The sequence below is a fragment of the Carassius carassius genome, chromosome 30 (assembly GCF_963082965.1).
Source record: "Carassius carassius chromosome 30, fCarCar2.1, whole genome shotgun sequence".
NCBI classification, from domain to species: Eukaryota; Metazoa; Chordata; class Actinopteri; order Cypriniformes; family Cyprinidae; genus Carassius; species Carassius carassius.
Window position 1 is genome coordinate 1,077,403 of NC_081784.1, and position 25,703 is coordinate 1,103,105.

General features: G+C 33.9%; 1 protein-coding gene across 1 annotated transcript in view; it reads right to left on the bottom strand.

The window, feature by feature from the left end:
* The window catches only part of LOC132110381 (DNA nucleotidylexotransferase-like), a 98,895-nt gene that overhangs the window by 55,894 nt on the left and 17,298 nt on the right, over window positions 1–25,703 (bottom strand). The window contains exons 4-7 of the mRNA XM_059516938.1: window positions 20,631–20,801; window positions 19,221–19,292; window positions 19,027–19,150; window positions 16,362–16,494 (exon numbers count right to left, since the gene is read on the bottom strand). Of these exons, the coding sequence (XP_059372921.1) occupies window positions 16,362–16,494; window positions 19,027–19,150; window positions 19,221–19,292; window positions 20,631–20,801 (500 nt within the window). The remainder of the gene's footprint in view (window positions 1–16,361; window positions 16,495–19,026; window positions 19,151–19,220; window positions 19,293–20,630; window positions 20,802–25,703) is intronic.

Below are 25,703 nucleotides of genomic sequence, written 5' to 3' on the forward strand. Positions count from 1 at the left end.
ACAGTTTGACACCATGGTATAATGAGCATACTCGCACCCTAAAGAGAGCAGCCCGAAAAATGGAGCGCAGCTGGAGGAAAACAAAACTAGAGGTATTTCGTATTGCTTGGCGGGAAAGTAACATATCCTACAGAAAAGCATTAAAAACTGCTAGATCAGATTACTTTTCTTCTCTTTTAGAAGAAAACAAACATAACCCCAGGTATTTATTCAATACAGTGGCTAAATTAACGAAAAATAAAGCCTCAACAAATGTTGACATTTCCCAACACCACAGCAGTAATGACTTTATGAACTACTTTACTTCTAAAATCGATACTATTAGAGATAAAATTGCAACCATTCAGCCGTCAGCTACAGTATCACATCAGACAGTGCACTATAGACCCCCTGAGGAACAGTTCCACTCATTCTCTACCATAGGAGAGGAAGAATTGTATAAACTTGTTAAATCATCTAAACCAACAACATGTATGTTAGACCCTATACCATCTAAGCTCCTAAAAGAGGTGCTTCCAGAAGTCATAGATCCTCTTCTGACTATTATTAATTCCTCATTGTCATTAGGATATGTCCCCAAAACCTTCAAACTGGCTGTTATTAAGCCTCTCATCAAAAAACCACAACTTGACCCCAAAGAACTAGTTAATTATAGACCAATCTCGAATCTTCCTTTTCTGTCCAAGATACTAGAAAAGGTGGTATCCACACAATTATATTCCTTCTTAGAGAAAAATGGTATATGTGAGGATTTCCAGTCAGGATTTAGACCGTATCATAGTACTGAGACTGCTCTCCTTAGAGTTATGAAACAAAGTAAAGAGGCCGCACTATGCATATAAAACGTTTATTTTGTATAATAAACGTTTTATATGCATAGTGCGGCCTCTTTACTTTGTTTCATATGTGTTATATAAGGCCAGCACTCTGAAAATCTAAAAAAACATAGTGAAGCCTGCTCCCAACCTTATCTCTTTAGAGTTACAAATTATCTGCTCTTATCATCTGATCGTGGGTGTATCTCTCTATTAGTTTTATTGGATCTTAGTGCTGCGTTTGACACAATTGACCACAACATTCTTTTGCATAGACTTGAACACTTTGTTGGCATCAGTGGAAGTGCATTAGCATGGTTTAAATCGTACTTATATGACCGCCATCAGTTCGTAGCAGTGAATGAAGATGTATCCTATCGATCACAAGTGCAGTATGGAGTACCTCAAGGCTCAGTACTAGGGCCGCTACTCTTCACGCTTTATATGTTACCCTTGGGAGATATCATCAAGAAACATGGTGTTAGCTTTCACTGTTATGCTGATGATACTCAGCTCTATATTTCTTCGCAGCCCGGTGAAACACACCAATTTGAAAAACTAATGGATTGCATAGTCGATATAAAAAACTGTATGACGAGTAATTTCTTACTGCTAAATTCTGAAAAAACAGAGGTGTTAATTATAGGACCTAAAAACTCTGCTTGTAATAAACTAGAACACTGTCTAAGACTTGATGGTTGCTCTGTCAATTCTTCGTCATCAGTTAGGAACCTAGGTGTGCTATTTGATCGCAATCTTTCCTTAGAAAGCCACGTTTCTAGCATTTGTAAAACTGCATTTTTCCATCTCAAAAATATATCTAAATTATGGCCTATGCTCTCAATGTCAAATGCAGAAATGTTAATCCATGCATTTATGACCTCAAGGTTAGATTATTGTAATGCTTTATTGGGTGGTTGTTCTGCACGCTTAGTAAACAAACTACAGCTAGTCCAAAATGCAGCAGCAAGAGTTCTTACTAGAACCAGGAAGTATGACCATATTAGCCCGGTCCTGTCAACACTGCACTGGCTCCCTATCAAGCATCGCATAGATTTTAAAATATTGCTTATTACTTATAAAGCCCTGAATGGTTTAGCACCTCAGTATTTGAATGAGCTCCTTTTACATTATAATCCCCTACGTCCGCTACGTTCTCAAAACTCAGGCAATTTGATAATACCTAGAATATCAAAATCAACTGCAGGCGGCAGATCCTTTTCCTATTTGGCGCCAAAACTCTGGAATAACCTACCTAACATTGTTCGGGAGGCAGGCACACTCTTGCAGTTTAAATCTAGATTAAAGACCCATCTCTTTAACCTGGCATACACATAACATACTAATATGCTTTTATTATCCAAATCCGTTAAAGGATTTTTAGGCTGCATTAATTAGGTAAACCGGAACCGGAAACACTTCCCATAACACCCTATGTACTTGCTACATCATTAGAAGAATGGCATCTACGCTAATATTTGTCTGTTTCTCTCTTGTTCCGAGGTCAACGTGACCACCAGATCCAGTCTGTGTCCAGATCAGAGGGTCACTGCAGTCACCCGGATCCAGTACGTATCCAGACCAGATGCTGGATCAGCACCTAGAAAGGACCTCTACATCCCTGAAAGACAGTGGAGACCAGGACAACTAGAGCCCCAGATACAGATCCCCTGTAAAGACCTTGTCTCAGAGGAGCACCAGGACAAGACCACAGGAAACAGATGATTCTTCTGCACAATCTGACTTTGCTGCAGCCTGGAATTTAACTACTGGTTTCGTCTGGTCAGAGGAGAACTGGCCCCCAACTGAGCCTGGTTTCTCCCAAGGTTTTTTTCTCCATTCTGTCACCGATGGAGTTTCGGTTCCTTGCCGCTGTCGCCTCTGGCTTGCTTAGTTGGGGTCATTTCATCTACAGCGATATCGTTGACTTGATTGCAAATAAATGCACAGACACTATTTAACTGAACAGAGATGACATAACTGAATCCAATGATGAACTGCCTTTAACTATCATTTTTGCATTATTGACACTGTTTTCCTAATGAATGTTGTTCAGTTGCTTTGACGCAATGTATTTTGTTTAAAGCGCTATATAAATAAAGGTGACATTGACATTAATGAAATAAATACATTTCAAAATAAAAAAAAAATACAAATTTTTTAAATAAATTAGTTTTGGAGACTTTTTTATTCCTAAATAAACCAACATATTTCTATATCAATAAATGTAAGTTTTTGTGTTCTGATCTAATGTGATCTTATTTTTTTAAATTAATGATTATTGCGTTAAATAAATAGACAAACATAAATAAATAAATTTTTATTTTTAAATAAATGTCTACATTAATTTCTAAAATAAACCGATTTCTAAATTAATAAATTACAAAAAAGAAATCTATGTACATTTCTATAAATACATGACTAAATAAACATATTTCTAAATAAAAAATATTCTAAATTAAAAAATATATCGTTTTTTTATATAAATGTATCTTCATTTCTAAATTAATTAATGCATTTCTAAGTACATTTCTAAATAAAAACATAAATAAATGCATTCCTTAAATATATTTGTCAATAAAAATCTAAATAAATTAAATTATATACATTTACATTTATCCATTTAGCTAACGCTTTTATCCAAAGCGACTTACAATTGCTATATATGTCAGAGGTCGCACGCCTCTGGAGCAACTAGGGGTTAAGTGTCTTGCTCAGGGACACATTGGTGTCTCACAGTGGATTCGAACCCGAGTCTCTCACACTAAAGACGTGTGTCTTATCCACTGTGCCAACACCACCCCCACATTTATTTGTATATTAAAAAATAACATTATAAAATTAAGCAATGCTATAAATATGGCTGATGGCTCAAAACAAGTCTTGAACTAATTATATTTTTAATCTTGTGGTTTCTTGTGTTCACTTGTGTTATGTGGTGGTGCTTTAAATTACTGAATGTTAATTGTTCTATCTGAGATCACAGGTGCAGTCATGAATGACATCATGGGAAACCCCGTATTTAAGCCGGTCCGGAATTGAGGCTGGTCTCTCTCTCGGTTCTCTCTGCTCTCGCGGCGCTCGCTGCTCTAGCTGTCTCCACCCTTCTGATCAGTGACAGCTGGGGTTTCTTGCCTCATGGCGAGTGGTCCACGATCTTCGCCTCGACTGTTCCAGATCATGGACTGAGTTGTTATTTGTTATTTTCAAGTCAGGTAGTGGGTATTTTCTTTGATCACTTTTATTATTTAGTTAACACAGCGTAGGAAAGCAGTGGCCCGGAAGACTCGCTCTGTTTATTGTTTTCTTCGGGAGCAGATAAGATCTTGCCTACAGAGTTAGATAGTCAGGTTTTCTGTTTTCCTTTTGCTGCCCTACCTGTACTATTAGTTTGATTTATTGTTTATTGTTGGTGCGCTCTCTCATTTGTTTCATTAAAAGAAACGATTTACACCTTGAAACCTCACCCAATCGTCTGTGATTCTTAATATGTACGGTCCTTGTCTTACATGTGTTTTAACGAGCCAAATTAGATAAAGGGCCGTAACATATTTGGGGGCTCATCCGGGATTGAATTTTGTGTTGCTTTGTTTGATCTTTTGATCTGCTCACACTTTGTATTTGTTACTTGAGTAACTTCAGTAACTTTGTTGAATCACAGTCGATTGGTGTGTGTATACTTTCTCGTGTAGTGCTCGTTAAATTTTTTCCTTCTAATAACCAGACGTTATTTTTAATCATGTTTGAATTAGCGAACTTCATTGCGAAACCGACGCAAGCTGAGCTGTTTCAAATTAATAGAGTAGATCTTACGAAGATTGCTGCTTATTTTAAGGTCAATTTTCGTAAGACTTCAACTAAACAGGAGCTTCAGATTCTGCTTGTTGATTCATTGCATGAACAAGGCGTTTTTGGTGATGAGGAAAAGATGACGGATTATCCTGATGTTGAATTTGAAGGTAGTTCTGAAGATCTTGCGATGCAGATTAAAAAATTGCAGTTACAAGCTAAAGAGCACGATATAGTTTTGTTGAGAGAGAGAGAAGAGTGGGAGCGTGAGAGAGAGAGAACTAGAGATCGTGAGAGACATGAACTTGAACTGAAAAAGCTCGAAATGGAGCAAGCGTGCCGTCTAAAAGAGATTGAGTTAAGCGCTCGTGAAAGGGGTTTATCTGACACTTCTGATTTTGACGTGAGTCGTAATATTCGTATTGTTCCTCCTTTTCGAGAACAAGAAGTTGATACATTTTTTGCTCTTTTTGAACGCGTCGCTGTCAATATGAAATGGCCAAAGACTTTTTGGCCCATGTTGTTACAGTGTGTTTTTGTGGGTAAAGCCCAGGAAGTTTTTTCGTCTTTATCAGTCGAAGACTCTCTTAATTATGAGCAAGTGAAGACATCCGTTCTCAGAGTGTATGAGCTAGTCCCGGAGGTTTATCGTCAGAAATTTCGTAATTTATGGAAAACTGATGAGGCTTACGTTGAGTTCGTTCGGGAGAAAGAATCACTGTTCGATCGTTGGCGTGCTTCCATGAAAGTGACTACTTTTGAAGAGCTTCGTGAACTGATTATTTTAGAGGAATTTAAAAACTGCTTACCAGAACGCGTTGTAATCTATCTTAATGAGCAAAAAGCTTCTAAATGTTCTGTTGCTGCGACATTGGCTGACGAATATGTGCTCACACATAGGAACGTGTTTAGTGTTGCACCGAAGTTTCCTTCAGCTAACAGCACTCGGTCTTCTCAGCGTAATTTTGAACGCCCCCTGCCTGTTGATAAAGCGGCGCTAAGTTCTGATAAGTCTGTGTTCTCACCCGTTTGTTTGTTGAAGCTGATTCGGGATCATTGGACTAGTGATATAACTCAAAATAACATACTTGACTATGTCTCAGGTTTTCGTTTTAAGTTGCATCTTGCATGCGAATTGGCCAAAGAGAATTTAGAGATTGCACAGCAACGAATGAAGAAGCATTTTGATCGTCGTGCTAAACTTCGTAGCTTTACTCCTGGTGACAAGGTGCTTGTGCTGATGCCAGTGCCTGGGTGTGCCTTGCAGGCTCGTTATTATGGTCCCTATCGAGTGAAAGAAAAGGTGAGTGAGCTTGATTATGTTATCTCGACGACAGACAGAAGAAAGAAAACTCGTCTCTGTCACATTAGCATGCTCAAGCCGTACTTTGAGAGATCGCCAGATTTGTCTGGAAGAAAGTCGGCTGTGTTAACTGTCTCACCCACAGACTTTCCGGTGGCCGGAGGACAGGCGCTGTCCAGTGCTGATATACCTGACACCGAGGCACTGTCCAGTCCTGAATCTTCGATTCACCCATTGTGTTCTGCTGTATCGGACAGCGGTGATGATTCTTCTTTCGAGGAGGATGTAGAGTTTCCTTCTACCGAACTGATGCGGGAAGATTGAAAAATTCTGAGATCATTCGAACCTTAGACTCGCACCTTTCTCATTTGACCGTTGCCGAACAAGCTGATGTGACTAATATTATTCAGACGTACAGTAATTTGTTCTCTGATATTCCATCTCGTACTTCGTTAATAGAGCATGACATCGATATTGGTGACTCGTTGCCTATTAAACAGCATGCATATCGGGTAAGTCCTGAAAAGAGAATGTTGTTGCAAAATGAGGTGACCTTCATGCTTGAGAATGACATCGCAGAGCAAAGTTTTAGTCCTTGGAGCTCACCCTGTTTGCTCGGAAAAAAACCTGACAGTACATTTCGTTTTTGTACTGATTTTAGACGCGTTAATGCTGTGACCGAACCAGATAGTTATCCATTGCCTCGTATGGAAGATTGCGTGGATCATGTAGGAAATGCTGTGTTCGTTACGAAGATCGATCTGCTTAAAGGATACTGGCAGGTGCCGTTGTCAGATCGTGCGAAAGAAATCAGTGCGTTCGTAACACCAGATAATTTTCTCCATTATACCGTAATGGCTTTCGGTTTACGAAATGCACCGGCAACCTTTCAGAGACTGGTCAATCGTGTCCTCGAAGGCATGCATAACGTTGAAGCATATTTGGATGACTTGGTCCTTTACAGCGCGTCTTGGTCAGAACATGTGAAGCAACTCGACGCGCTTTTCAGTCGTTTGTCTCAAGCTAACCTTACGGTTAATTTAGCGAAGTGCGAATTCGACCGAGCTACGGTCACTTATTTGGGAAAGATTGTTGGTGGCAGTCAGGTTCGACCCGTTGAGTCTAAGGTAGAGTCCATCACTCATTTTCCCGTGCCCAATACACGTCGTGAGCTTCGTCGATTTTTGGGTATGGTTGGGTACTACAGAAATTTTTGTAAGAATTTTTCTGTAGTTGCTTCGCCCTTAACCGACCTTCTTAGTCCTAAGGTTCCATTTAAATGGTCTGAGATTTGTCAATCGAGTTTCGAGAGAATTAAAGCCCTTTTAGTTAATTCTCCTGTTTTGTCTGCTCCTGATTTTACTACTCCGTTTTCTCTTGCTGTTGATGCAAGTAACACTGGTGCTGGAGCTGTTCTCCTTCAATCAGATCACATTGGCGTCGAGCATCCTGTTTGCTATTTTTCACATAAATTTAATAAACATCAACGATGTTACTCGACTATTGAGAAGGAGGCTCTCGCCCTTGTTCTTGCTATTCAACATTTTGACATTTACGTTGGTTCTGTTTCGTACCCACTGACTGTTTACACGGATCACAATCCCTTGATTTTTATTGATCGGATGAAAAATAACAATCAACGTTTGATGCGTTGGAGTTTATTCCTACAGCCTTTTGAGCTTGACATTCGTCACATTCGGGGTAAGGATAACGTGGTTGCGGATGCTTTATCTCGCATCTAAATTAATTGCAGTCTCTGAGGTAAGATATATATTTTCACCCTACAATTAATTATTTAAGGGTGAGGGTGTTATGTGGTGGTGCTTTAAATTACTGAATGTTAATTGTTCTATCTGAGATCACAGGTGCAGTCATGAATGACATCATGGGAAACCCCGTATTTAAGCCGGTCCGGAATTGAGGCTGGTCTCTCTCTCGGTTCTCTCTGCTCTCGCGGCGCTCGCTGCTCTAGCTGTCTCCACCCTTCTGATCAGTGACAGCTGGGGTTTCTTCATGGCGAGTGGTCCACGATCTTCGCCTCGACTGTTCCAGATCATGGACTGAGTTGTTATTTGTTATTTTCAAGTCAGGTAGTGGGTATTTTCTTTGATCACTTTTATTATTTAGTTAACACAGCGTAGGAAAGCAGTGGCCCGGAAGACTCGCTCTGTTTGTTGTTTTCTTCGGGAGCAGATAAGATCTTGCCTACAGAGTTAGATAGTCAGGTTTTCTGTTTTTCTTTTGCTGCCCTTCCTGTACTATTAGTTTGATTTAGTGTTTATTGTTGGTGCGCTCTCTCATTTGTTTCATTAAAAGAAACGATTTACACCTTGAAACCTCACCCAATCGTCTGTGATTCTTAATATGTACGGTCCTTGTCTTACATGTGTTTTAACGAGCCAAATTAGATAAAGGGCCGTAACAACTTGTTTGCAGCCACAAAAGTATGACACTGGAATTTTAGTTTCAAGGACAGAATTTAAAGAGTCATTTTGATACGACAACGATTTTAATAGAAATAATGTATGTGTTGGGTAATTGTCAGTGACACTTTAGTATCAAGAGAATACTTTTATTATTAACAGTTCATTTGTATTAGTTAGTTTTTTATATATAGCCAGTTTTAATTGTAATTTTAGATTTTTTTGTCATATTTTGTTGTTGTTGTTTTAAAAAAAATTCAGTTTTATAGTTATTTTAATACATACATTTGAACTAAATGTAGAATTAGAGAATTAGTAATGCTGCCTTGTCAACTAGCTAAAATAAATAACATTTAAGTTTTTTATGTTTTATTTTATGGCATTTAATGTTTATTTTAAGGTAAAAGGTAATAGTATTTATCAATATTTAATTAGCATTTTTTTTTTTCATTAATTAAATGTTTTTAGCTAACTATATATAAAAAAACTACTATATATTTTTTTTTTCATAAATTAATTAATTTAAAAAATATATATATTTTTTTATTGTGAAAATTTGTCACACCAAGTGTTATTTTACTATTGTTTATATACTATAATAGTATTTATCAATATTTAATTAGCATTTATTTTTAGATTTTTTGTTATAATTTTAGTTTAGGTTTTGGTACTTTTGTTATATTCTTTTAGTCACGGTTATATTTTGTTCATTGACTTTGAGTTTGTTTTCCCTCATGTTTTGATTAGTTCATGTTGTTCACCTGTGTAATCTAGTCATTAGTCCCTTGTTTCAGTTATTTTAAATAATCTCCGTTCTGTTCCTTATGTTGTCCATTATTGTTTATTAATACATGTTTTTGGTTTGCCTTCCTCCTGAATTCCACAATCAAACATGATCAATACCAAATTAGCTTCCAGTTATACGGTCATAATGTTGTGAGCTCATCTTGTAAATGCATATAAACTCACTGCTAAACAGAAAATATTAGCTTTAAAAGGCACGCTAATGCTGGAGTCCATTCAGTCTGTTAGGACACAGTGCATAAGGTCACATTATATTTAAATAATTTGAATGGCTAAGTTCCTTTGCATGCATTTTGCATCTGCTTTCAATAAATAAACATTCTGTCATTTTACTCACTGTCTTGTTATTAAAACCTCAATTGAGATGTTTATGCAACACATTAAAATAAAAAACGACTAAAAAAGTCACTCTCTGTTAGGAACAGAGTGAAGTTTAGACATTATTTACTAAAAACCGTCCATTATGCAACAGCTTTCAAATCTAATTTGAACTTGGATGCATAATTTTATTTTTTTTTAAGACCGTTCTGCCAGGTTTGACATCAAATATTGATTTACTTCATAAACCACATATCAACACCATTGTAATCTCCCGCATAGCCAATGAATAATAAGTAATATCCTAATGTTTAACTCATATTATACGGTTAACTATAATAATGCACTAATATAAGTGTTTCATAAAGTGCAAATCCATACAGCTGATCTAGTGATGCACACCCATAAAGAGCTTCAGAAAATCATTTTAGATATTACACGACAGCTATTTCTTGGCTGTCATAGTGAAATACACTGGTGTTAGAGACGGCGTTCTGCTTCTCAGACATCACACATCTTTAGAAGAGCTTACACGCTGAAATGCTAAATTAAACCCCTCTGACTTCTGTCACTTTCACAAGATAAAAACACAGAGATGAGACAGAGAAGATGAGACTGAAATACGAAGAGTGATGTCATGAGTCGTCTTTAAAAATAGACGGGAATAACAGCTCTTCCTAAACTCATTCATCAAATCAGTTATTAGTGTTTGGCAAGTCAACCGCTGCTGTTACTAATGGTCATATTAAAAAACAACAACAACAACAAATGATTAGACTTTTCTCTTGACACAGTAAGAAACTTTCTTCCCATATTTGAATAAAAAATCGGTTTCAATCCAACATCGCAAAATCATTTCTGGTCATATTTCAAAAATTGCATGTCTGCGGTACACATTAGTTTTAATTAGATTTGATTAATGGCTTTTTCAAAAGCATAAGATCCACACTAAATATTAGTAATCTGGTTGTTTCTACTCAAGTTTAATTAATAGACAACATTACCTTAATGTTTAAATTCACAGTGTGTCTCTTGAGTTGTAAACTGTTTATGGACATTATAAGGAAAATGTAAGGAATAAATTGAATGGAAAACAATATTCCCAACATGGTCTCTAAACAAAAACGTCTTGTGCAAAGGCTTTAAAGTTTAAAAATAACTTTTAAATATAACTTCTATATAGCTTTAACTGGATATTACAATCGCACTGCAAAAAAAGTGATGTTTTTCATCAGTATTTCTGTCTTGTTTCTTAAAGTTTCTTAAATCAAGATGCATTTACTTCAGTAGCAAAATTTGGATCCGAATGGATCCGAACGATATTTGCTCTTGTTTTATGCATAAACTAAATTTTGTTCAGTTTCTTAAAAAACAAGACTTTTACGAACTATTTGCCGTATTTTATGTCAAATCATTTTACATTTTAAATGTTTTAAATTAATTTTAAATAAGTAATCTTTTAAAAAATATTTTTCAAAGTTTTTAAATTGCTTGTTTTATTTTTTTGATTATTTTACTTCATGACTATTTTACTTTCTTTTATGTAAAGCACTTTGAATTACCATTGTGTATGAAATGTGCTATATAAATAAACTTGCCTTGCCTTTTCGTCTTTAATTTTCATCTCAAGTAAGTGTCTCAAGATTTAAGCATGTTTAGAAAAAAATTCACTCTTTTTCACACAATTTAATTTAATTTAATTTAATTTAATTTAATTTAATTTAATTTAATTTAATTTAATTTAATTTAATTTAATTTAATTTAATTTAATTTAATTTAATTTTACATTTTTAGGATTTAATTAATTATTTCATCAACTCACAATTTCGGGAAACCCAGATCAAATTAAATCCAGTAATAATCCAGACATCAGTAAGTGTATTTCCCTGCAAACAAAAAATACTAGCGATATATACTTGTGTTTGTGTGTGAAATGCATGCAACATTTAATGCCACGTCTTTATGCATTCGAGACTTTTATAAAGAACTTTTTAAGACCCACAAAAACCCCATGTTAAATATTATCCATTATCTTGAATCAATTATTCATCTAGTTTAGGAAACCCTGGTCTTGCGATGACATCCAGACATTTTCAGGGCCGCTGTATGACTGTCAAAGCATTAATGAATGATTCATGTCGCTTCACCTGCAGTTAAACATCTCTTCAGAAGCGAAGTCTCGAACACCTTCCATCAAGTCTGTCACAGTGTATATCCTGATCCTCTGTTAAAGCAGAAACTAATCGTGCACTACACAGAGGGAAATCCAGACATCACTAAAACAGTCACGGCCAACGTGCGAAGCCTGCTGAGGTTCAAATAGCAGATTTCGTCAGAGCTTAGCCTCGACACAGCTGCAGATTTGCATTTTGAGCCGTAAAGTTTTAGAAGGTAAACATGATGTTTTCTCGCTGTCGTAATCCTGTTACACTGATGCTCAGTCACGTTAGTCATCCTGAGATATAGAGAAGTGTCATGTGAGGGAAAACTCATATAGCATCCAGAATAGCTCTATAGTCAAAACCTCTCTCAATTACAGCCTCCATCAATGTCAGAAATCAGCTCCATGCACAGAGCAGTTTTACCAGGGCTCATAATCTGGCCTTTTATTTCTTTATGTATGCTTATTTTTTGCAGATGCACCTGGTCTGAGATGGTTTGATATCTATCTGTAATCGTTTTCATCTGCTCAGCACTGCATCGTTCTCATCTATCCATGCATTTCTATTCATTTCAGCAATTACAAATCATAGTCACACAGCTAACATCCAGATTTACACACACAGAAGAGTAATCACAGCATGAACATCATCTAATGGAGACACTAAAACTAAATCTATCTTACACATACTGTACTATATATATATATATATATATATATATATATATATATATATATATATATATATATATATATATATATATATATATACACATATATATGAAGAGTTCAGATTAAAAAGCCTCTAAGTACCGTCTGAAATTTTCTCTTAAAAATGTACATTTTTATCAGGGTTCAGTAATTTTACTTTAAAGGCAATGTATAGGTCACTTTCTATGCCATGGATGTATAATTGTGTATAATTGTAATATTTTATGTTTTTGAAAATTTTTTGTTATGCACACATCGAAAAAAATAAATACAGTACAGTATAATTTAATTTACCATCACATGTAAGTGAATATTTATTGACATGCAATATATATATATATATATATATATATATATATATATATATATATATATATATATATATATATATATATATATATATATATAAAACAGATTTACTTATTAATTTATTCATACATTAATTAATAAATATAAATGTATATATGGATGATTTATATGCAACATATGAATCGGAGATATATATATATAGATATATATATATATATATATATATATATATATAAATTTAATATTTAATTAACTTATAGTATGTTAAATATTGATTTATGCATACATCAAATAAATACAGTATATTAAAGAGTGAATAAAGCATGTATTTATTTATTGCTATGCAATGTAAATAAAAAAAACTGATTATTTATTTATTTTGGTAATTTATGATGTACATATATATTTTAGATTTTTTTAAATAGATTATATATATATATATATATATATATATGCTATACAGTAGGTGGTTAATAGGCAGTTGCTAAGGTGTTGTGAGCAGTTGCTAAGCAGTTGATACAGCATGATACATCGACAGAGAGCCAGACTCAGAACAGTCCATCAGTGTAAGTCTGAGGGATTCTGGGATATTTCATTATCTGCTTGAAGTCTGATCAGTAAGAAAAAGATAAAAGGTTAGAGTCAGAACAGGCTGGAGGTGTGCGGTGAGTCTGCTTGCTCCACGAGGATCCAGAGACAGACAGTGTTGAGAGAAGCCTGAGGCAAGTTAGCACGCTAGCAGTATGTTAGCTCACATAATAAATCAAACACATTTGAGTTTGTGACTCCGTGGTGAAGCCGATAAAACATCACCAGCTGACAGATTAAAGCCATCAGACTTCATTAACACTGAAGTCACGTTAAGATACTATAAAACACTCGCATCTTCAGAAAGCCTTTTGTTTTCATCTGTTGAGTAGGAGACGTGTGTTTGTGACATCTGTTCAGCCCGAGCTAATAATATCTCTGAGCTAAAACACATCAACACCATTTACAAAGCAAAGGAGATATAAAAAGCCAGTCTGAAATTAAACACTACCGATGAGATAGTTTACGGACGAGGTGCACGTCGATGGCGCTGTCTTCACATTAACACACTTATCTCAGTGTCAGGAACATGTTATCTGGGAATAACGGCACTGTATCGCAACAAAACAGACATAAAAGCATCTGCAATTCTGCACTGGTCTTATTCATCAGAGTTTGAGTACATTATTACTTTCCAAAAATATCAGGCCATGGAAGTACAGCTATTTATGCCACAGAGTAAAATCATCAAAAAGGACTTTTTGTTTAAACTTACGTTTCTGAGACAAAATATACAAGTTGTGATACAAACTTGCAAAGTCCAAATTATGATATAAACTTGCATTTCTGATACAGAAAGTCCAAATTGTGAGACATAAACTCATATCTGAGATGAAAAGAAATCTCAGATATTATATATTTGAGAACATATGATATATGTGAGAAGAACGTCAAAACTGTGACATTTAAACTCACAACTGTGAGAAACAAAAAAACGTCCAAATTGTGAGATAAAAATTTGCATTTCTAAAATGAAAAGACCAAATTCTGACATTTAAACTCCCAAATTATGAGATTTATTCCCTGGGGTTTTGTTCGGTTATTTTAAACCAAAAAATGAAAAAAATCGCTACTTCATCGGAATGGCACAAAACTCAATTACTTATTTGGCAGTCGCCACAAAAACAAATTGTTATCTTGATTTGAAAAAGGGAAATGGTTGTAAAACAAATAGTCACACTTGTGCTAGTGTTCCTGTAGCTCAATTGGTAGAGCACTGCGCTATCAAGCGCAAGGTTGTGGGTTCGATTCCCCGGGAACACATGATATGTAAAAGTTGATAGCTTGAATGCACTGTAAGTTGCTTTGGATAAAAGCGTCTGTTAAATGCTTAAATTTAATTTAAAATTTAATTTAAAATTAAATTAAATTAAATTAAATTAAATTAAATTAAATTAAATTAAATTAAATTAAATTAAATTTGTGCTGTTTGCTGTCAAATATGGAAATGAAAAGAAAAAAATGTAAATACAGGAAAAAATTTTTAGCGTGTAATCTACAAATCATTCACGATGCAGAAATAATGGTGCAAAGCAATTAAGGGTTGACTAAAACATGAAGAGTGCAAAACATACTCTAAGAATCTTTGTTTCATTTTGTTTTAACGTTGATGTTATTTTAAGCAAAAAGTATTTCTCTGTGTTTAGGTTTGACTGTTACAAAATGAACGCAGACACTGACATTTCAAACCAGCATTTAAAATACAATAAAAAACACATAAAAAAATCTAAACTTTTACAAAAAGTTGTCTTTGAGAATTTCTAAATATAAATCCAAATCCACAACTTAATAAAAATAAGTATTTATGTCTAAAAACAACTAGAGAATTTATAAGCCTTTTTACATAGAAATAGTAATCTAGTGGCTAAAGCTTGGTATTGCAGAGGTTTTTCTCTTTTTACTCCCAACAGATGGCAGTAATCTGCCTTCAAAAGCTGGATTTTAAAGACATTGTCTATATTTTAACATGGAATACTGCCATAATTGAAAAGTAATATAAAATTGTTAAAAAAAAAATTAATAGGAAAAAAAGGATAATAATTATTGCATAAATATTAATTGGTACCATGAAATCCTCTCAAAATACGAAATAAAATAGAAAAAATAATATTGAACAAAAGTATATTTTCATTGATTTGACTGGAAATTAAAAAAAGTTACATTTGAAAGCGAACTACACAAGTGTGACCCCCAAATTAACAACAGAAGGGTTAAAAATGGGGGGGGGGGGGGGGGGGGGTCAGAATCTCTTTTATCTAAACTATAAAAGAGTTACATCTTACCAATATACACTTTTTTTTTATTTACAGTAAAAAAACGGCAGTTGTGGTTCTACTGTAAAAAATACGGTAACGTTTCACGGTTTTACCTTAAATTTACAGATAAATACCATAATTTCATTAAGTGATGTGTTAATATGCCAACCTATTGAAGTACTGAAATCTGTTTTGTGCCTTTGTAATACACTAATAACCATGAAAAGCACGAGGTGATGAGAAAGTCACGGCACTATACGCCATCATGATGAGACTCATTAAACTGAAATACGCAATAAACATTCATTTAACAACATCATGTGCAACATACAACCCTAATAAACATAACAGATAAGAAAATAATTAGAAGAAACATAGTTATTTCAAAGAAAGTCAGTTCCTTGTAAATTTTACAGGAAATTACCGTACTGTACTGTAACATTTTCACAGATTATTTTACCATTAAAATCTGTCATGTTTCTACCTTTAGAATGTTAAAGAAACAGTTGCATCTAAACAAATAATCCAATCTAAATAAAAATTCTAAATAACTGTAAATGTATCATTGAATAAAAGTCAATAAATCAATTACTTGGTTACATGCAACTGCTAATTTAGGAATATTTATTCGTGAAATGATTTATGAATAATTAAATGATTAATGTGTATGTGTGTGTGTCGCATGATACAGTACAAAGACAGAGAGCCAGACTCACAAAACCCTTTTCATGTAAGTCTTAGGGATTTCTGGGATATTTCTTTACCTTAAACACGACCAGATGTGAGCGACAAAAAGAACAAACTACGAGAAATCCAGACTCTTAAAAAAGCACAATCACACACTCCTGAACTGTCATAAACGGGCACAAAGCAGTAATGGTTCACCTGCGGAAACCTCCTGTAATGCTGACGGTGGCGGATGGGTTGACACTGATGACAGCTTCCTCCACTATAATCTTCAGAGCGATGGCCTCTGTCCTGCTCACCGGCTTACTGATGTCCTCATAAAACAAGAACCCTGAGCAGATGAACGAAAGACTGAATGACAAACGCCCACCAACTGTTGCACAAAATAAGCTTTAACATTGACTAAAGGAAACCTGAGTGTGCAAAATCTCACTTAATGTGGAGACATTCCATCACTTTCCCACCAACAGATCCATCCCCTGAAAAAGTGCATCTCATGTTGTCTCTCACATGTGTTTAGAGCTGTTTAAACGCTGCTTGATCTGTGCAGATTTCTCTCCTGATTCAGACCAGAACACTTTTCACTGGAGGAAGTGTTATTATGGATCACAGACTCTATGTATTTGAGTTAAAAACATCTTAATGCTGGATTTGTTTCAGCGTTTGTCTTCTCCAGATGTTCACTGATGAACTGGAGTGCTGTGGATTATTCTGATATTTTTATCTGCTCTCATTCTGATGGCACCCATTCACTGCAGAGCAACTGATGCAATGCTACATTTCTCCAAATCTGACGAAGAAACAAACTCTTCCTAATCTCAGATGGCTTGAGGGTTAGGATATTATCTGCAGATTTTGGGGTGAGCTATTCCTTTAAAGAACAGCATGGCACAAGTACAAAAAAAAATGTAAAAAAAGATACTACTGCCAAAACTTTTTTTTTTTTCAGCCTTCAAGACAAACATTCAGTAGACGTTCCTGGATTTTATCTTTGCATGATTTTTTTTATCTGCTTTCTAATATTGTGAACTTCTTCCCTTGTGCCGTTGTCACACGTAACCAGTGGTTTCCAGAAATAAAAAAAACATTAATTTTCTCCATAGAGAAATGACCTTTAGTGATAAAACACTTTGAGTGACAGACTTGAGTGCACTTTAAAGTTGCTAAAAGCATCTGCCGAATGCATAAATGCAAATGTAAAACGTGCATCACACAAAATCATGATAGAAGATCCACCAACCAGTCTCTACATTCTCAAACTACTTATATATTTGAATATATCTGAATGCTTTGCAATAAAGTCAAAATATATAATTGTATACTTAATGATTTAAAAGTTAAAACTATTCAAATGTTTGGTACGATTTTAAAATAAGTCTCTTCTGCTCACAGAGGACGCATTAATTTAGTCAAATATACAGTAGAAATTGTGAAATATTATTACAATTTAAAACAGAAATATTGTGTGTGAATATCTGTTAAACTGTAATTTATTTCTGTGATGCTCCGCTGTATTTTCAGCATCATTCCTCCAGTCTTCAGTGTCACATGATCTTCAGAAATCATGAAAATATGATGATTTATTTTTCAGGATTCACAGATGAACATCTATTGATCACTTGATTAAATTAATGCATTCTTGCTGGGGAAAAAATAAAAGTATTAATTTCTTTAAAAAAAGAGTTTGGTAAACATTTTAACGCTTTATAACTGGGTACTGATGCATGCTGCTATACATAAGATAAAGCACTGTAGGAGAAAAGCATCATATATTTTATGTTGTTCTCATAGTTTTACACTTATAATCATCCTTTACACAAAACATCAGTTTGAACATCACAAGAGATGCATCACAAGCACACAGCCAGGTAAATCACCACAAAAACAAGCGCTTTTTGATCCGCCTCTCATCCGACTGGAAATCTCCCCAACAGGATTTGCATAATTGTTGAATTGAAGCCAGCGAGTTGTTTGTAGATCAGCAGGTCATAAATGAGCGCCTGAAGAAAGCGGTGCAAAATTACGAGGCCTGGCGAATGTGTAACAATCTCTGCCTCGTTAAAATTTACAGTAGATTTCCTAAACAATCAGTAATTAACAACACGGCCCTCAATCATAAATCTACATTAAGACTCGAGGCCATAAAACAACAGGTCAGATGAGGCAAAGCGTTTTAAACGCTAACAATAAAATCATATCAAAATTCATAAATGAGACGACAGGAACATTTATCAAGTCTACACTGTGTTTTTACTCAATATACTTAAATGTTTTGAATATTTTTTTCAATGCATTTACATGTTATACATTCTAGATCTTCAGTCTTAACACTATAAATACTTAAATATAAAAAGTGCAGTAATTATAGAAGTATTGTTTATGATAAATGAACTAAATATCCAGGATGCTGATTGCTGTTTAACTACTTTAAATACGTAAGTGCATAAAAGTGCAATTATAAAAGTAATGTTTAAAATAATTTAAAAGTGTAATAATAAATTAAAATCAAAGTTGTGTTGTCAAGTATTTCTCATTTTACAGTATCTTTCAATTAATGGCTTCGAAAAATACAAATAGTGAAGAACAAAAAACCAAGACGAGATGTTTTACAATCCTGACTGCGTTTACTGTACATTTATGTTTTTTTTGTTTACTGTACATACATGTTGCATTATACCAGCATTTAAAAAAAAATGTCTCAAGAAAACATTTTGTAACAAATGAGATGAGTAAATAAAGCATTGTGTATTTGGAACATGCACCATACTGAAATCATGTTATTTTTTCGTGCATATATATTTATTCACATCTATATGATATAATATAACGCTCAAAGCGCTTCAGTCCCAGCGTGAGTGTTTACCTGCGGTCTGCATGCGGTTCAGTCTGATGCTGGGTTCATTCAGCACCTGCTCAAACGTCCGCAGTCCTCTACAGAACCAGTTCTCTGCCGTCTTGGGTCCGACCCCGAAGACACTGCTGAACAACTGAGCCACAAACATGAACACACACACACACACACAGCTAAGCTCTGAAGTCCTGAGAGAGTTACTCTACCTTCATAGTCCGATACCTCTCATCATTCAGTATCTCCTCAACTCTGGAGGACGATCCGCATTCAGAGATCTCCTGTGAAGACAGTCGAGAGAGCCGTTATGAGTAAACACACTGACTGTGAATAATCTGTGCATACACACACACACACACACACAGCATCATTGTTAATTGCAGCATAAGAAGTCTAAGTCGCTCTGGCGCTGTTGTGAAGATGCTTTAATTACATGAAGCAGAATCAGTGTATTAATCACAATCATCGCTGTAAATGTGGACATAATGATTGACTTTCCCATCAAACACACTTCCACACATTAGTCCATATAAAAATTCAGAGAATCATCGCACCTCATATCAATCCATTTTCACACTCAAACATCCGTGTTTCACAGAAGAAAGTCAACGGCATGAGAGAGAGGCTAACAGATTTATTACTTTAAGATGAACTAGTCATTCTCATCAAAGAAACGGAAAGACTTTAGAGAGTTTTAATTTGATGTTTACTGAGATGAATGTGCAATGATCTTTACAAAAATAGAAGTTTTGACCCTGGAGCACAAAAGCAGTCTTGAGTCTCTGGGGTATAATTGTAGAAATAGCCCAAAAAAAAAAAAGGTCAGAATGACCAATTTCTCTTTCATGCCAAAAATCATTAAGATATTAATTAAAGATCATGTTCCATGAAGATATTTTGTAAATTTCCTACCAGAAATATATCAAAACTTAATTTTTGATTAGTAATATGCATTTCTAAGAATTAATTTGGACGATTTTAAAGATGATTTTCTCAATATTTAGATTTTTTTTTTTTTTTTTTTTTTTTGCATCCACAGATTTTGAAATATGTGTATCTTGGCCAGATATTGTCCTTTCATAACAAACTTATTTATTAATTAAGCTTTCAGATAATGTATAAATTTCAATTTCGAAAAAGTTATTTATTTTTGATTGAAATTATTTGATGTGCTAGATCTTATTCATGCTTGTTTAGATGTAAAACATGTTAATGGTTAAAATCTTAATGGTCCTAAAATTTGATTTTTGATTAGTAATATGCATTGCTAAGAATTCATTCGAACAACTTTAAAGATGATTTTCTCAATATTTAGATTTTTTTGCTCCCTCAGATTCCTGATTTTCAAATAGTTGTATCTCAGACAGATATTGTCCTCCGAACAAACCACACACCAATGGAGAGATGATTTATTCAGCTTTCAGATGATGCATACATCTCGATTTCATGACTGGTTTTGTGCTCCAGGGTCACATTTCTTGATTCGCTTTCAGGGTGAAACATGACCCGGACACATTTGAGATTTCAACTTCTTTTTTGCTCTTTCCTTCCAAACCATGTCTTGCTGCTTCTGTCCTCAGGACAAGGTGTATCAGAGCGCCCTGGGGCTCGAAGCGCACCTCTATGATGGCCCTGCTGTGTTCTCCGAGGCAGGGCAGATGCTGCGTCTCCTCCAAGCGTCTTGGGGCATCAGGAAGGCTCTTGAGTACAGACGCCGCCCTCCGGAACGCCAGGCTCGGACCCGGATTCCCACAGAACTCCAGGTTCTCCGCCAGCACCTCCAGCGCATCCTACAGCAGCCATGAGAAAACTCAGCCGTCACTCAATTATTAAAAGCTAATTGTGTTTCATTTTTAAAACGGCATAATATTAGGAATTCTTCCCAGCTGTCAAACAAACACTCGCAGACACACACGTCTCTGCTGAATCTCATGAAAACATGTCCGAAATACATTAAACCACAAACTCAAAAGAAGACAAAATCCTAAAATAAGCTTAAAATATAAAAAATATTATACAGAGATCCAAAAAGCACATAATTAAATTAAATCTGAATATATTTTTATAGAGCTTGAATGAAGTAACCAATTCGATTCAATTATAAAGCATAAATAAATAAAAATATATTTGTTTACACACACACACACACACACACTGACTTAAGCGTTTAAACTATTGTTGTTACTTGAAATAAAATTAAGTTAACTGAAATATAATAAAAATATGAAATATGAATATGATATGAATATGAATATGAAATATAATATAAAATATTATGATCAGTTAAATTAACTGAACTAAAATAAAACTAAAATTAATGAAAATTAGATAGAGGTTTATTTAAAAATATATATATATATATATATATATATATATATATTATAAAAAACTCTATTATATATATATAAATAAAAAATTTAAATAAAAAAATTAAATATTAGAAAAACTAACTGAACCATTGACATTGTTTTTGTATTTAATTGATCAAAAAATCTAATATTTTCATAAATTACAATTTTAATAATATATGTTTTCTTAATTTATAATTTTATAGTAAAATGTGCTTAATACTCATGACAATAATCTTTATACCGATATAATTAGGGTGAAATTCAACAGGTGATGAAAAACTCACAAAAGCACCAAATAAAACACTGCTTTTGTCACTCATTTTTAAAATGATGTCATATTCGGAGTTCTTTTTTTTCATGAATTTTGTTATAGTTTCCCTAAAATTTATGAAAACTATACAGACATATAAAGAAATGTAAAAAATGTTTTAACTTTTACTAAAATGAAAATGATAGCCGAAATCATCTCGATGACACTAAAATAACCCTGATACATATTAAATTACATATATATATATATTGTATTTTATTTTTAAAATATCTAAATGATATATTTATATGGAAATCTGTAAACAATATTATTCTCTGCCAGGACCTCCAGCGCACCAGAGATGGTAAAGAATGACAGGTCGGAGATGAAGTCTGAAAAACACTGAAAACATGAGAAAAAAAAGTAAAAAAGGTCAAATAAAAGGCAGCAGGAGTGAAGAAAACCGATGCAGGTTTAAACGGTGTGTGCAGCGGTCAGACAGTGTATTTCTCCCATCATGCTTTGCTCCTGTGGCAGGACACTTTTCAGGTGACCTCACAGTGACCCGGGGCTCTGTGATCACTGGAGAGGAACCTGTCGTTTTCCACTTGTTCACAAGCGTTTCTCTGAGGGCCGCTGGCACACGTGTTCACATGCTACAACATCAGGAGACAGAGATGAACAACGGTGGGACACTGCCTTTGTTCATTCATTTGTTTAAAACGCTCACAAAACTCCTGTTTTTAACAGATTAAACCTACCAGATGATATACTGTACAGCTTTAAAAAACAGTGTTTCGGCTTAAAAACTTGAGCTCAGTTACTGCCTTCAATTGTTTGGTATTAACTTAGCTGTGCTTTCAACATTAAACTGAAATTGTAACATAAGTTTGAACCAATTTCTGATCATATAATTTTTATGGTGTACAGTGGCAGTCCAAATAAGCAAAAGTAGGTAAACATATATTTTATACTAGCAGTCAAAATTTGAAATACTAGTTAAAAACATTTGAGTGTTTTTGAAAAAAACAAAAAGTCTCTTTTTCTCACCAAGGCTGCAATTATTGGATCATAAATACTGTAAAAACTCTAATATTGTGACATATTTACAGTTTAAAGCTGCTTTCTATCTAAATTTAAAAAAGGTAAAAATGTATTATTTTTTAAAAATCAGTAAATAGTTTAGTAGATGTAGAACAGATCAGTGGTAAGATCTTAATAATAACTTTATGCTTTATTTTAAGAAGGTGTAAAAAAATTGAAAATATGAATTTCAAATAAATTCTGTGCATCAAAAACTCTAATATATATATATATATTTTATATTATGTACATTCATTAAAAAAAATCAATACTTATTACTTGTGGACACATTTCTGCTCATTCTCCCTGTGTTTTCTGTAAAACCAATTGCATAATTTTCCCATTTTGGTCCAAGTTGGTCTATTTCTATGGTATGATCTATTTCAAATAATCTCACCAAATTATCTTTCAAAGTAAAAACCCAACTAACTGTGACCGGTTACTTTGGGTGACTTTGGGCTGTTTTTAGCCTAAATAACTGCAGAATGCACCAGATTGTATGCTTAAAACACTGGCTATGTGCAGGTAAACCTGTCCTGACTGCAGTTTTGGAAAGTGGACTGAAGCATTGACATCACTACCAATCCTTAATTTATGTCAGAATGCATTTCAAATTCCAGTGCTGAACGACTCCATAATGCTCTCCTGAATCAATGGAGAACATACAGATGCCCGACCAACTATATCACTGAACATCCTTCACAGAGGAACTTTTATTTATGAGCACAGAACGGTAGAGCGGCTCTGAAAATAATGGGAATGGGCATTCATTCACACACACGCTCAGTGCGGCTACATACTGATGTATTGATTAATGTGGAAAACTTGAAGAAAACTAGAGTCTTCAAGAGAGCAAAGATGACAGTTTAAGAAAAAGAAAGAGGAAAAAAGACACAGTTGCTTTGTTTCAAAATCATTCAATATATAAAAAAAAGAAAAGAAAAAAAAAATATATATATATATATATATATATAATAACAATTATTAGTATTAGTATTAAAAATAGGGTTAGGGTAAGTGTTATTGTTAAATATTATAAATTACTTTTATAATTTTATACATACATATCATTTTATATATTATTATTTTTACTACTACTAAACAAAATTATAATAGAAATAAAACAAAATATTTTTACTATTTAATACTAAGTTATTTGATAATAGTGGTTTTCACAATGCATATTGCACAAAATCAATCCAGAACCTTTGCAAACACATATCATGGTAAAAAGCATAAAATAAAATAAAAATTTAATTTATGCATTTAGCAGACGCTTTTATCCAAAGCGACTTACATTGCATTCAGGCTAACAATTTTCTCCTAACATGTGTTCCCCATGATAATAAAAAATAATAAAATAATAATATTTAATACATAAAATATTAATTCATATTAAACATGCAAAAATTAAACCATAACACTCAACCATAGCAAAATTTCAGCACAGCAAATAATAATAATAATAAATTGTATACATTATTATTTAACAATTTAATATATAAACATGCAACACAAATAAAACATTTAACCATAACAAAAATTCAACATAGCAGCATTATAATAGTAATAAATAACTAAATATATGAATATTTAATAAGTTGCAACAAAAACATGCACAAATCTAACCAAAAACCGCAGAGCGACTTGCCAGTGAAGTGCTAAAATCCTCCCAGAACAAATATTATCATATTGGCAAGTTTTACATGTGCAAACACAACTTACAATTTCTTCAAGACACTTTAAGACACTGTAAACATGTTTAAATCCCGTCTTAAGACATATTTGTTAGATGAGGCCTTCGCTGCTCTGCGAGGACTATTATACGGATTTATTTTTATTGTATTTTATTTTGCTCTTGCTGTATTTTTAGTATCTCTCTCTTTGTATTTTATCGTGTTTTATGTCATTGTACAGCGCCTTGGATTTGCATTTCATTTTGCTATGATAATTTTACTTATTTTAGGAAATTTAAATCCTCTCCCGAGCATCAGTAAATGAAGTCTGAGCCTAATTTAAATAAATAAATAATTTTTAATTTATACAATTTTGTCACAATATTAGTTCTTTTTGAACACAGATGTTATGCACTATCCGAACGCTTTCGCTTTGGAATACTCACCTAAACCTGGTCTATTTTTAAAGAAGTCAAAGCATTTGCAAAAATGGAAATGTTTAAAAAGTTATACAAGTTTACTGTAAAAATAATGCAGTGTACAAAAATGTTCTACTCTATCTAAAATAAAGATTTTACAAAATGTTCCAAATTTGAAGTTGAAAAATTTAGGTTCATGTTTAGATGCTATACCAAAAATATCAAATATGCATTTTCCTGTCACAAACTTTGCAGTTGTATATAATAAAGACATATTTTATATGCAAGCTGTAGTGTGCGGGATCCTCATTCTTCTTTTTTCTACAAGATTGTCTTTTTTGATCCTACGCGTGCATGACCCTTGCACTAGTTTTCCATTTCCATGGTATCAGTCTGGTCTCAAAATGATTTTCACAGGATGAATTTTGAGCTTTTAAGCTATCAAATGATATCTAATTTAATGATGACTGCTCAAATATGCATTTCCCCAATGCATTTATATGCACGATGCATGTCAACAAATGCTCAGCCGCTGCAATAAAACACGCTGAAGTTTAACAAATTTGATGCAGCATTTAGATAGTCAAATATATAAGGACTTAAATGCACACATATGATATTTGTAGCCTAAACAAAACAGATTATATCTCTCACAAACACCCTGAGCTCCTCTCATCTCATCCTGCTGTTTTTCAGCTCAATTATTATTCTCAGTAATGTGTTTGCATTGCAGATATTTTTCTCTCCTGGCAGCAGACAATCAAGTCTCTGTTTTTTCATTAAAATATCATATTTGCCAGCGAGATACAGGAGAGATTTTAATCTGTGCTCTCGGTTACGGTTCACCTCGCCCTGTCAGTCTTTGGTGTTTTTCTCTTTCATCATAATTGATTTATTAAAGTTGCTGAACGCA